Below are 12,879 nucleotides of genomic sequence, written 5' to 3'. Positions count from 1 at the left end.
ATGCGAGGCGCAATTAAAAGTGAATTTTCTGAATAAATTCTTCTGTAATAGGTAAAAACTTTATTTGTATGCTTTTAAAAAGTACTTTTTCGAGCAATACGATGATTTTTAGTGAATGGTATATCTGTTGATATCTGACCTTTAAACAAACATTAAATAACTTCACCAGCCAGTCCACCATAACTGTACCTCCTTTCTTCAGACATTCTGCATGGCATCCATCCAACCCAGGTGCCTTACCTGCTCTCATCATCTTAACAGCTGCTTTCACTTCATCCTTCCCTATTTCTCCACCATTTTCCTCACTCATCACTCTCATTTTCTTAGCATTTCCCACTGCAACTCCCTTTCCCTCAATATCCTCCTTCACATTTAGCAACTCCCTAAAATACTCTGCCCACCTTCCTCTCACTGCCTTCTCTTCCATTATCATCTCTCCATCTGCACCTTTTACCTTTTCTTTTCTACTTGATTCGCCTCCTCTTCTTCTTTTAACTTCCTTCCAAAACATCTTTTTATTACTTTCAAAATTTTCTGTCATACTCTTTCCCCATTTCACATTTGCTCTCCTCTTTGCTTCTTTTATCTTATGCTTAACTTCCTTTGTCTTTACTTTATACCTCTCATACGATTCCCTCGTCCTAATTTGTAGCCAATCTATGAATACCTGCTTCTTCTCTTCTGCACCCTTCTTTGCTTCCTCATCCCACCACTCACTACCCTTCCTTCTATTTCCTCCCGCCCTCCTTGTTCCACACACCATCTTTGCACACCTTATGACTCCCTCCTTGAACCATCCCCATTCCTCCTCCACTCCTAGTTCTACTCTATCCTTTACTCTCTCCCACTCCTCTCTCAACTTCTTCTTATACTCATTCTCCTTTTTTTCCTCATTTAAGCAGTTCACTCTAAGTACCTCCCTACCTTTTGCCCTTTTCCTTTCTCCACCTATTCTCCACTCTCAATTTACCTTCCACCAGGAAATGATCTGATATTTCCCCACTCTCTCCCCTTAGAACATGTACATCCTTAACTCTTCCTACCATACTCCTGGTCACCACTATATAGTCCATTAACGCTCTATCTACCACCCTTCCATCCACCACCCTCTCCCATGTGTACTTATGTTTGACTTTCTTCTTAAACACTGTATTTGCTATCATCAACTCTCTTTCAAGACACATCTCCACCATCAATTCTCCACTACGATTTTTGCCTGGAACTCCATACTTCCCAATCACTCCGTCAATTGGTTCATTTCCTACCCTAGCATTTAGGTCTCCCAATACAACTACATTGACATTTCTCCCTAATCCCTCTATGCACTCATTTATATCTACCCAAAAATCCTCCCTTTCCTCTACGTTCTTCTCACTACCAGGCCCATACGCACTTACAAAAACCCACATCTCCTTTCCCAGCTTCACCTTCATCCACATCAACCTTGATGAAACCTCCTTCCACTCCACTACCCGCTTACTTATCTCTTCACTTACTAGTATAGCCACCCCTTCTTTCCCTCATCCCCTCTTCACTCCTGAGTACCTCCCAGCTACACTCCCAAACTCACAGTTGCCCTTTCCTTTCATTTTAGTTTCACTCAAAGCCAGTACATCCATCTTTCTTCTCACAAACATACTGCCTATCTCTTCCCTTTTACTCTCATCTGCACCACATCCACGCACATTAAAAGACCCAAACCTTAGGGTACTGGTTGGAAAACTCACAGACCCTCTTATGCCTTTACTTTCTTTTTTAGGAATATCCCCTTTTGAGGCTACAGGTAGTAGGACTCCTAATCCCATCCCCTGTCCCTTTTTTTGTCGCCTTTTGTGACTCATGTGAACATACTTGTTGGCAGTATTCTTTTCCCCCACCACAGAATATCGAGAGATTATAAAATGGGTGAAGCAGAGGTCAAAAAAGTAAACTCGGAAAAAGACCTTGGAGTGATGATCAGCAAAGACTTGACACCAGATAAGCATATTAATAAAATAGTTGGAGAAACCTATAATTTATTGAGGTCAATAAAAGTGGCATTTGCCTGTTTGGACGAAGAAATGATAAAAAAAAATTTAACTACATTAATAAGACCAAAACTAAAGTACGCAGCAACACTATGGACACCCAGTACCAAAACGAATATAAAAAAATTAGAACACAAGGAACAACAACAAAACTGGCACCACCTCTTTCCAAAATGACATATCAACAAAGACTGTCCAAATTAGAATTACCAACTCTGGAACATAGAAGGGAAAGAGGAGACCTACTAACTATCTATAGAATTATGAAGGGAATGGAAATCTTAGATAAGAATGATTTATTAAAATGGGACAATGGAAAAACAAGAGGACACAAAACGAAAATAAAAAAAAGATAATTACAGAGATCTAAAAAAAAAAAATAGCTTCCCACACAGAGTGATAGATACTGGGAACAAATTAGACAAAGAAACAGTGTGTGCAAACACTATTCAAGATTTTAAGAAAAAACCTGATGCTGAGAGATACAAAGACGGGTCACCACAAGCATAGCTCCCTTCCCGTATAATACAACTAGGTAAATACATCTCCCTTCCCAGCTTCACCTTCATCCACATCAACCTTGAAGAAACCTTCCACTCCACTACATGCTTACCTATCTCTTCACTTACTAGTATAGCCACCCCTTCTCTCCCTCATCCCTTCTTCACTCCTGAGAACCTACCAGCTACACTCCCAACTCACACTCGCCCCTCCCTTTCAATTTAGTTTCCCTCAATGTCAACACATCCATCTTTCTTCTCACAAACATACTGCCTATCTCTTCCCTTTTACTCTCATCTGTACCACATATTAAGACCAAAACCTTAGGGTACTGATTGGAAAACTCGTAGGCCCTCTTATACATACATACATACATATACCAAGGCTTTTTCCCCCTTACAAGGGAGGTAGCCAAAAAGGGAAAGGCATAAAATCATTTCCACCCATTCCATCCCTGAATACACTCCACACCCCTCCACCCTCCCTCTCATCTGAGCACCTCCTGGATGACGGGTCATCCCTGCACCTTGTCCACTGCCCTGGGTTACAAGCAGTGTCGCAAGACACAGCACATCCACAGCAAGGCCACTTTATTAAATCGGCGACCCCCCACTCCATCCCCCCATTGCATAAAAGGAGAGGACGGGGAGAAATCCCTTTGGGCTGCGTCATATTTTGCTCACACGTACTACCTCACCCCTCATCCACCCGCCCATTTCACCTCATGCAATCACAACATCATCCATATACAACCATTCGCCATTCACCCATCTTCTGTCCTCTCCCGTCCTTCCTCAACAGACATTCCCCTCTTCCCCAAAGCCCCCTTCACCCCCATCCATCCACCTCATCCTAGGACGTCCCCTCATGTTCACTCCCTCCACATCTGCCTTCCATACCTCTTTTACTAGTCTTTCTTCACTCATTCTTTCCATGTGTCCAAACCATCCTAATACTCTTTCATCAACCCTATCTCCCAACCCCCTTTCCACCCCTGTTCTCCTCCTCACTTCCTCATTTCTCACTCTATCCAGCCTAGTAACCCCCATCATACTTCTCAGACACTTCATCTCAAACACATTCAAACTCCTTCTCTCTTCTTCTCTTATGTTCCATGTTTCTGCCCCATACAGTGCTGTTGGCACAATCACTCCTTCATACAGTCTCCTCTTAGCATCCATTCCCAAATGTCTATTCCTCATTACACTCTTTAATCCACCAAGGCATTTACTCGCTTCTCTCAATCTACATTCTACCTCCACCTTCACTCCACCTTTTCCTGCCACATTTGCACCCAAGTATCTAAAACTATCCACTTCCTCCAGTTGCTCTCCCTTAATGCTCACTTCCAGACTACTGCCACTTTCACCCCTTGTACATCTCATCACCTTACTTTTACCCACATTTATCTTTAGCTTTCTTCTATCACATACTCTCCCAAACTCTGTCACCAACTTCCTCAATCCCTCCTCCGATCCTACCACAAGCGCAGTGTCGTCCGCAAACAACAGCTGGCTCACCTCCCACTTTTCTCCATTTTCTTTAATCATCTCCAATCCCTTGCCCACTACCCTTGCATTTACCTCTCGCACTACCCCATCCATGTATAAGTTGAACAGCCAGGGCGACATAATGCATCCTTGACAAAGTCCCACCTTTACCTCGAACCACTCACTCTCTCCATTTCCAATCCTGACACAAGCTCTACTACACATACATACATATACCAAGGCTTTTTCCCCCTTCCAAGGGAGGTAGCCAAAAAGGGGAAGGCATAAAAACACTCCCACCCATTTCATCCCTAAATACACTCCACACCCCTCCCACCCTTCCTCTCATCTGAGCACCTACTACTCTCATAAAAACTCTTGACAGCTCCCAGAAGCTTTCCTCCTATCACGTATATCTGCATAACCTCCCACAGTGCCTTTCTGTCTACCCTATCATAAGCCTTTTCCAGATCCATAAAAGCCAAAAAAACATCCTTCCCCTTTCCTATAGCTTTCTCACATATCTGTCTTACCACAAAGATCTGATCTACACAACCTCTACCCGTCCTAAATCCACACTGTTCCTCACCAATCACTCCTTCTGTTCCTCTCCTAATCCTCTCAATTAAGATCCTCCCATAAGCCTTCCCAACTACACTGAAACTACTACATTCACACTTGTCCCCTTTTCCCTTGTAAATAGGAACTACACAGGCACTCCTCCAGTCCTCTGGCACTCTACCCTCTCTCCAGCAAACATTAAATAACCTCACCAGCCAGTCCACCATCACTGTACCTCCCTTTTTCAGACATTCTGCATGGCATCCATCCAGACCAGGTGCCTTACCTGCTTTCATCATCTTATTTCTCCTCCATTCTCCTCACTCATCACTCTCATTTTCTTCGCATTTCCCACTGCAGCTATCTTTCCCTCCCTATCCTCCTTCACATTTAGCAACTCCCTAAAATATTCTGCCCATCTTCCCCTTACTGCCTTCTCTTCCATTATCATCTCTCCATCTGCACCTTTTACCTTTTCTTCTCTACTTGATTCGCCTCCTCTTGCTCTCTTAATTTCTTTCCAAAACATCTTTTTATTACTTTCAAAATTTTCTGCCTATATTTTTATTTATTATTTTTTTTAATGTCACCAATGGGGCTACAGGTAGGATTCAAAGTCCTATCCCCCATCCCATTTTTTCTTGCCTCTTATGACTGAAGTAGGAAGACTTGGTGGTAGCATTCTTTTCCCCCACCAAATGGTAGACAAAAGAAAAATAAAAAATAAATAAATAAATGAATATTCAGAGAAATGGTACACGACAGTAACAAGGGGTTGGGGGACAGCATAATGGAGGGACAGTCACAGTATAATAAAAGTGTCATCATTTCTCCATGAACAGAGTCTTCCTCTATCACAGACAAAATGATGTGTGGCCCTGGTCCGCAATGGCGCCCCATATAGACCCTAAAGTATCAACTGCATGTTACTTTGCCATAATAACATGCAGCCAATACCCCAGACAGGGACAACAGTTAAAAATTTCTCTCCAAAGAGACCTGTTGATGGGCCCAAAGACCAATGCCAATTACTGTGGGGCTGTGAGTTTCCAGTCAGTGAAACTTGAGGCAACATTTATTAAAAAAGAAAATGAAGAACTTACCTTCCACTTGTGTTCACAGTATGCAGATTCTTAGGCAAAGGATGGTCATGAACTAAAATTATACCAATGCGATGAGTATGCATCCACTTCTGCCAGATATTAGTGTCCAACAGGCACACAGGTTTCCAAAAGTTCGCAAAGTGTGGAAAAGCCACAGTTCCTCTGCAAAAAATATTTTGAAATTTAATATCAACTTGCACAAAACATTATTTCATGCATCTGCAATACAGTAATTTGAATTGATATTTTACATATATTTTACCAAGCACCACAACAATACCAATTATTAACTGGATAATTTTGGTTCTGTCAATAACAGTATTATTCCAATAATCAGGCTCATTCATCAAGATTCTGAAACCATATAGCCATACTGTGTATCTGTGCAAAATTCTTTATCATCTATACAAAAGGGTATATCAAGTCATACACATCATACACATTAAAACTTAATGTAAACAAAGATAAAAGAAAAACACCTTGTAGGAAGTGGATTCACACTCCCAGAGGTCTGGTAGAAAAGAGGTGCTCCACTTTTTATGCAGTCTGGTATTATGTAGTATGCTGGGTTTGTTGCAAATGACTGCAAACTGACTAGAAGAAGATCCGTTTCCTTTAGATGTTGCAATGTCCCCCAGTATTTTGCAACCATTCTCTGTCTGTACTTTGACTGGAACTCCTTGTTGGCATCATTGGTTACATCATTCAAGAATTCATAGGTAGCTGAAAACAGCAAAGTACATATGTATATTGTTAGTAGTCCTCACTCCTGTCCTCACATCTTCTCTGGCCATCCCACAACCTTACTGACCTGCAAGTGGTCTCATGGGACATACTTGCCCAACCCAGCCATGTGACTCAACCCAGAACTTCCTTGAGGCCCATGGGTGGGACAAAGCCTCCTTGAGGAAACATGTGCAGTACCAGCATTGGCCAATGATGACTAACCAGCACCTCAGCCAACCATGTGATGATGAACAGTGGATTCATTGAGGAATGCATACCCTTTGTCTTTGTAAGCCACCACCATCAAACATTTTGCCTCTGACTTTCCATGTATCACACTTGACCTCATGCCAATTAGGAGTATGGGTCATGACCTGCCAGTGTATATAAAGGCTGGACAAATGCCCTTAGATTCAGATAGCCTCAGAGCATCATACATCAGCCTGGCTTGCTGCTCCTTGCTTTCTCACCTCTTCCCCACAAGCAGATAAAGTAGGGACATGACTTGAAACTCAGTCATCACCTCCCTCACCATCTCCTCCCCCTTTTCTCATCCTTAGAAGCGAGCTATCATTATTGGTGCTCAAAATTCATTTCTAAATAAACAAACAAATTCTCTCTCCATCATAGTTTGCCTCAACCAGTCTTATACACACATACCAAGGACCTTCCACCCTTATAAGGTGGGGTAGCTGAGTCAAACCACATATACACCATCAAACCATCCTCTCATCCCATCCTTCATGGATGAAGGGTCATCCTGTTCCCTGCTAAATCACTTGGATCAAAAGTAATGCAGCAAAGCATGGTATGTCTACAGCAGGATCTGACAAAGTGAAAATAATCGGACTACGTAGCAATACATTTCTTTAGTCTTTCCTGGTTACCAAACATGCATCCACCCTTCATTCATCCCATAAAAATGTCTGTATATCTGTCTATATACCAAGGTCCTCCCCTTCTTATAAAGGAGGTAGCTGTATCAAAAATAAAATTTAACCACCTATATCTCAAATTATAAGAATTAATCTCCAAATGGTATTGTTAAACATATATATATATATGCAACAGTAATCACATAAAACACATGAATAAAGATATTTTGCTTAATCCACGAGGAAATCAAAGATCAGAATAGTATTCTGATTTTCTATTTCCTCATGGATTCAGCAATATATATATATATATATATATATATATATATATATATATATATATATATATATATATGTATATATATATGTATATATATATATGTATATTGTTGAGACATTCTGACAGGTTGATGTAAGCAGAGTAGGAAACACAGGAGTTTTAGAATTAGTTTTGCAGGTGTGCTTTTTCAAAGCACACCTGCTAAACTAGTCAGGAATAAACTCAAGACTAAGACTCCTGTGTTTCCTACTCCGCTTACATCATATATATATACTATAATAAGAGCAGTAGCCTCTGTCTGTCTGTTTGTTTGTTCATGAACTCCTCCTAGGGTTTTGGAGATAGACCCCCATAACCATACATATTCTGATACCCTATCATTCCAGGTACTTGAATAACTATATTTCATAAAAAAAAATAATAATAATAATAAAATAAATAAATAAATAATAAAAAAAGAGAGACTCGGGTTAGGGGTTAAAGGGGTATGGTGTGGTAACACACAACATTTTTGTGACAAAAATTACTATGATTAAACAAACCATTGTATGTGTTCATAAATATTATTTATATTTGTTTATGATAGCCTTTGTAAGGAGAAAGCATGTAAATGTAAAAGGATTGTATAGTTTTACCAAATGTTTAAATAATGGTTATTCTTATTTTACTTTTTCGCAGGCAGTAATATACTTGAGTTCAAAGATATTAACCTCTTCACTCTCGGGCACATCGTATGTCTGGCAGCATTAGCTGTCCGACGTGCGATGTTGCGTCATAATAATCGCATTATAAAAAATAGTCAGTGCTCAATCGTTCGTTCTCTTTCACCAGTGAATTTTGATAACCATAGAAAATATGATAAAGCCAGTTTAGAGAGAATGGAGGTTATGTAGGTATGACTACAACAAATATAATTAAGATGCCGACGTCGGCATCATCGCGTACCCACTTGCTCCTCATGCCACCTACGTAGGCGTCACCGTATGGAAGTGGTTAAAGGTTGGTTCAATTCTCCTCTTACGGCAAAGTATATTTTATTTCCAAAGGGCGTCTCCCTCCTCAAATTGATTTTTTTCTTACTTTCTTAATATTTTATTTGTGTTACCTTTTCCATTGAGTTATATTGATATGTGTAACTTTTCTCCACAAATTCTATCAAAAATAAAATTATCATCATTTGCCCGCAGCAACGCATGGGTAATTTGGCTAGTATATATATATTTATATATATGTATATATATATATATATATATATATATATATATATATATATATATATATATTTATATATATGTATGTGTGTTTAAACTAAAATCCCATTTTCTGTCTCAGTTTTTTTTTTTTTTTCATTAGCTTCATTTCTAAGTTCCTTTTCTTTTTCTTCATCACTCATTTATTTCTTTATCCATACATTTTTGTGATTTTCACTGTTTGCTAGTTTTGCTGTTCTGGATAGTACTTCCTCTGCTATCATTTGTGACCTAAGTTTTACTTTTAGTGGCCTATATTGTTTTTCTTTTGAGTATCTACCTATCCTATATGTTTCCTCATTTTCTTTATCCAAAGTTTAATCCTCCTCTTGAATCTCCTTCAGAATCTCTTTAGCAATCTCTTTTTCCTATCTTTCTCTCTGATACCTAGGAACATCATGCTTTTCTTTAATACCGTAGATCACAATGCATCTTTTTTTGTCCACTGTGTCCCTAACCAAATTTCCTTTCTCTTTAATCCCTTGGATTACTATTTCCTTTCCATTCTCCTTAACTTGTTGTTCCACTATTTCCTTAAAAGATCATTTTTGACTTTCCTGTTCCACCTTCAACTGTTTCTTTATTTGTTGGAAGTAATTTTCTTTAATCTTTTCTTAAACTTTCTCCGTCACTACCAGTATTTGATCCTCATCTCTTTCTTTAATGCCCCATTCCTATTCATATCTTCATTTTTCAATCTTATATTTTCTACCTTTATCCTATTCAGTTCCATTTTCATTTCCTCTATTTCTCTATCATTTTCTTCATTGGCCCTTCTTAACCCCTTGAGTACCGGATGTGTGTTTTGTGACACCTGCATGTCACGGCTGAGTGCACCCGCCAGGAACCAAGCGTGCTCCCCGTGACACGCATGTGTCACAGTTATAAGCTGTGTGTATTGAGGGCTCTCAAGGCCTCTGTTTCTGGGTTATTTCTACCAACGTGGTGGCAAGTGTTTGTGTTTACAAACATAAGGCTCCAGCCATTCGTGGGATGGTTTGAAACATTTGTTTACGTAAGGTTGACGGGTCGGTAACGAAGGGGTTAATATGGCTACTTCTTTATATGTACTTTTGCATTTCACTTTTCAGTTCAATTATTTCATCTAACAATTAATTTACTTCTTATAATATTTTTAAACCTGGGTTCTCTATCCATGTCTATCCCTCTATACATATTGCTATTGTCTCTACTGAACCCCGAGAAGACATTTCTATCAAACCTTTGGTGTGAAGGAGTACATGTGAATGATATTTTGACACAGCATGAAGGGATTTCTCCCCATCTTCTCTTTTTCTGCACGAGGGGATGGAAGGGGGGTCACCACTGAAATGAAGCGGCCTTGTGGATGTGCTGCTTCTTGCTGCATTGCTTCAGACCCAGGGAAGTGGGCGAGATGCAAGCAGGAATGACCCATCATCCAGGAGGAGCCAAGAAAAGAGGGAGGGAGGGATGGTGAATGGGAATGGAGTAAGTGGGGATGAAATGGGAAGGAGTGGTTTTATCCCTTTGACTTTGGCTACCTCCCTTAAGAGGGGAAAAAGCCCTTGGTATATGTATGTACATATGTACTATAACATTTACTTCATTTGTATACATGTGTATAGATACCAATTGGTATATGTATGTATACATGTATATAGGTACCAAAAGGCCTATTTCCCCTAACTAAGGGGATAGCCAACTATAAATTCACATTACCTTCAATCCATAACTGCGTATGTACAAGATTGTTCAATGGAGGCCAAGCTGCTTTGATATGGTATTCAATGAAGATGGAGTACTTCCAGGGGAGCACTAAAATGAGCTGAAAAGTAAGAAGAAAAAGATATACCAATACTTGTTTTAACTTTTACATATAACATACCTATTTACCAAAGGCTCTTTCCCTAATATAAGAGGGGTGGCCAATTCAAAGCACACACCCATACTCAATTAAAACCTAATTAACACCCCTCCCATATCAATATCTTCATGCTAACATGTAAGGGAATTTTTCTAATTTATTTTTATTTATTTATATACATACATATAACATAGGCTTTTTCCCCCTTACAAAGGAGGTAGCCAAAAATCAAGGGCATAAATCCACTCCCACCCATTCCATCCCCACATACTCCACTCCCATTCACCCCCTCCCTCCTTATCTTGGCTCCTGTTAGATGAGAGGTCATCCCTGCATCTCGTCCACTACTCCACTACTCTGGGTAAGAAGCAGTGTTGCAAGACACAGCACATTTACAGCAAGGCTGCTTCATTAAATTGGCGACCCCCCACTCCATCCCCTCATGCAGAAAAAGGGAAAATGGGACAAATGTGAGTGTAGTGGTTTCAGAGGGATCAGTTTCTTGAGTGTAGTTGGGAAGGTTTATGGGAGGGTCTTGATTAAGAGGATTACGAGAGGAACAGAGGGATTAATTGGTGAGAAATGTTGTGGGTTTAGGACAGGTAGGGGTTGTGTGGACCAGATATTTCTGGTAAGGCAAATATGCAAGAAAGCTTTAGGAAAAGGTAAGGATATCTATTGGGCCTTTACAGATTTGCAAAAGGCTTATGACAATGTAGACAGGTAGGTACTGTCAGAGGTATTGCAGATATATGGGATAGTTGGAAAACTGTTATGAGCAATCAAGAGTTTTTATGAGAGTAGTAGAGCTTGTGTTAGAATTAGAAATGGAGAGAGTGAGTGGTTTGAGGTAAAGGTGGGACTTTGCCAGGGATGTGTTATGTCACTTTGGCTGTTCAATTTATACATGGATGGGGTGGTGTGAGAGGTAAATGGAAAGGTAATGGGTCAGGGATTGGAGATGGTTAAAGAAAATGGAGATAAATGAGAGATAAGCCAGTTGTTACTTGCTGACAACACTGTGCTTGTAGCAGGATCAGAGGAGGGATTAACCACTTCACTCCAGGCCAAAATCTCGCGGGCAGCATTAGCTGCCAGACGTACGATGTTGCGTCATAATACTCGCATTATAAAAAATAAAGTCACCGCTGTATCGATCGTTCTCTCTTTCACCCGTGAATTTTGATAACCATAGAAAATATGATGAGGTCAGTTGACAGAGTATGGGAGTCACGCAGGTACAACTACAATAAATATAATCAAGATGCCGACATCGGCATCCTGCGTACCCACTTGCTCCTCATGACGCCTACGTAGGCGTAACCGTATGGAAGGGGTTAAAGAAGTTAGTGACAGAGTTTGGGAAGGTGTGCAAAAGAAGGAAGTTGAAGATAAATATGGGTAAAAGGTGATGAGATGTACAAGGGGAGAGGATGGCAGCAAATTGGAGGTAAGTATTAAGGGAGAGAAACTGGAGGAAGTGGATAGCTTTAATTACTTGCAGGCAAATGTGGCAGGATAGGGAGGAGTGGGGGTGGAGGTAGAATGTAGATTGAGAGAAGCAAGTAAGTGCTTTGGTGGATTAAAAAGTGTAATGAGAAATAAACATTTGGGAATGGATGCTAAGAAGAGATTATATGAAGGGGTGATTGTGCCAACAGCACTGTATGGGGCAGAAACATGAAACTTATGCCTTTGACTTTTGCTACCTCCCTTGTGCGGGGGGAAAAGCCCTTGATATATATGTAAAATGAAATAAATAGATAAAAAAAATTGTCCCCTTGATGACAGCATGAAGATGTTGATATGGGAGGTGTTAAATGAGGAGCCATGAGGAAGGAGGGAGGGGTGGTGAACAGGAGTGGAATGGGTGGGGATGAAATGGGTGGGAGTGGAATTCTGCCTTTTGGTTTTCACTGTCTCCCTGGTATGGTGGGAAAATGCCCTTGGTATATGTATGTATCTTTTTATCTATATATTTCTTATGAGTGTGAGATAGATAAAGGATGGTACATTCTTAAATTCAGCCACCCTTCTAATATGGGGAAAAAGACTTTTGGTATTATGTACACAGACACACACACACAGAGTGATAGATACTTGGAACAAATTAGACAAAGAAACAGTGTGTGCAAACACTATTCAAGATTTTAAGAAAAAACTTGATGCTGAGAGATACAAAGACGGGTCACCACGAGCATAGCTCCCTTCCCGTATAAT

At 40.1% G+C, this 12,879-nt stretch overlaps 1 protein-coding gene across 9 annotated transcripts in view; it reads right to left on the bottom strand.

Annotated features, from left to right (window-relative positions):
* The window catches only part of LOC143033961 (KICSTOR complex protein SZT2-like), a 278,573-nt gene that overhangs the window by 240,883 nt on the left and 24,811 nt on the right, over window positions 1-12,879 (bottom strand). For all 9 annotated transcript variants that reach the window (XM_076199683.1, XM_076199687.1, XM_076199686.1 and 6 more), the window contains exons 9-11: window positions 10,515-10,620; window positions 6,162-6,405; window positions 5,683-5,844 (exon numbers count right to left, since the gene is read on the bottom strand). In XM_076199683.1, the coding sequence (XP_076055798.1) occupies window positions 5,683-5,844; window positions 6,162-6,405; window positions 10,515-10,620 (512 nt within the window). The remainder of the gene's footprint in view (window positions 1-5,682; window positions 5,845-6,161; window positions 6,406-10,514; window positions 10,621-12,879) is intronic.

This window comes from Oratosquilla oratoria, chromosome 16, assembly GCF_046742065.1.
Source record: "Oratosquilla oratoria isolate Oo_2021 chromosome 16, ASM4674206v1, whole genome shotgun sequence".
Classification (NCBI taxonomy): Eukaryota; Metazoa; Arthropoda; class Malacostraca; order Stomatopoda; family Squillidae; genus Oratosquilla; species Oratosquilla oratoria.
This window is presented reverse-complemented; position numbering and strand designations above follow the sequence as displayed.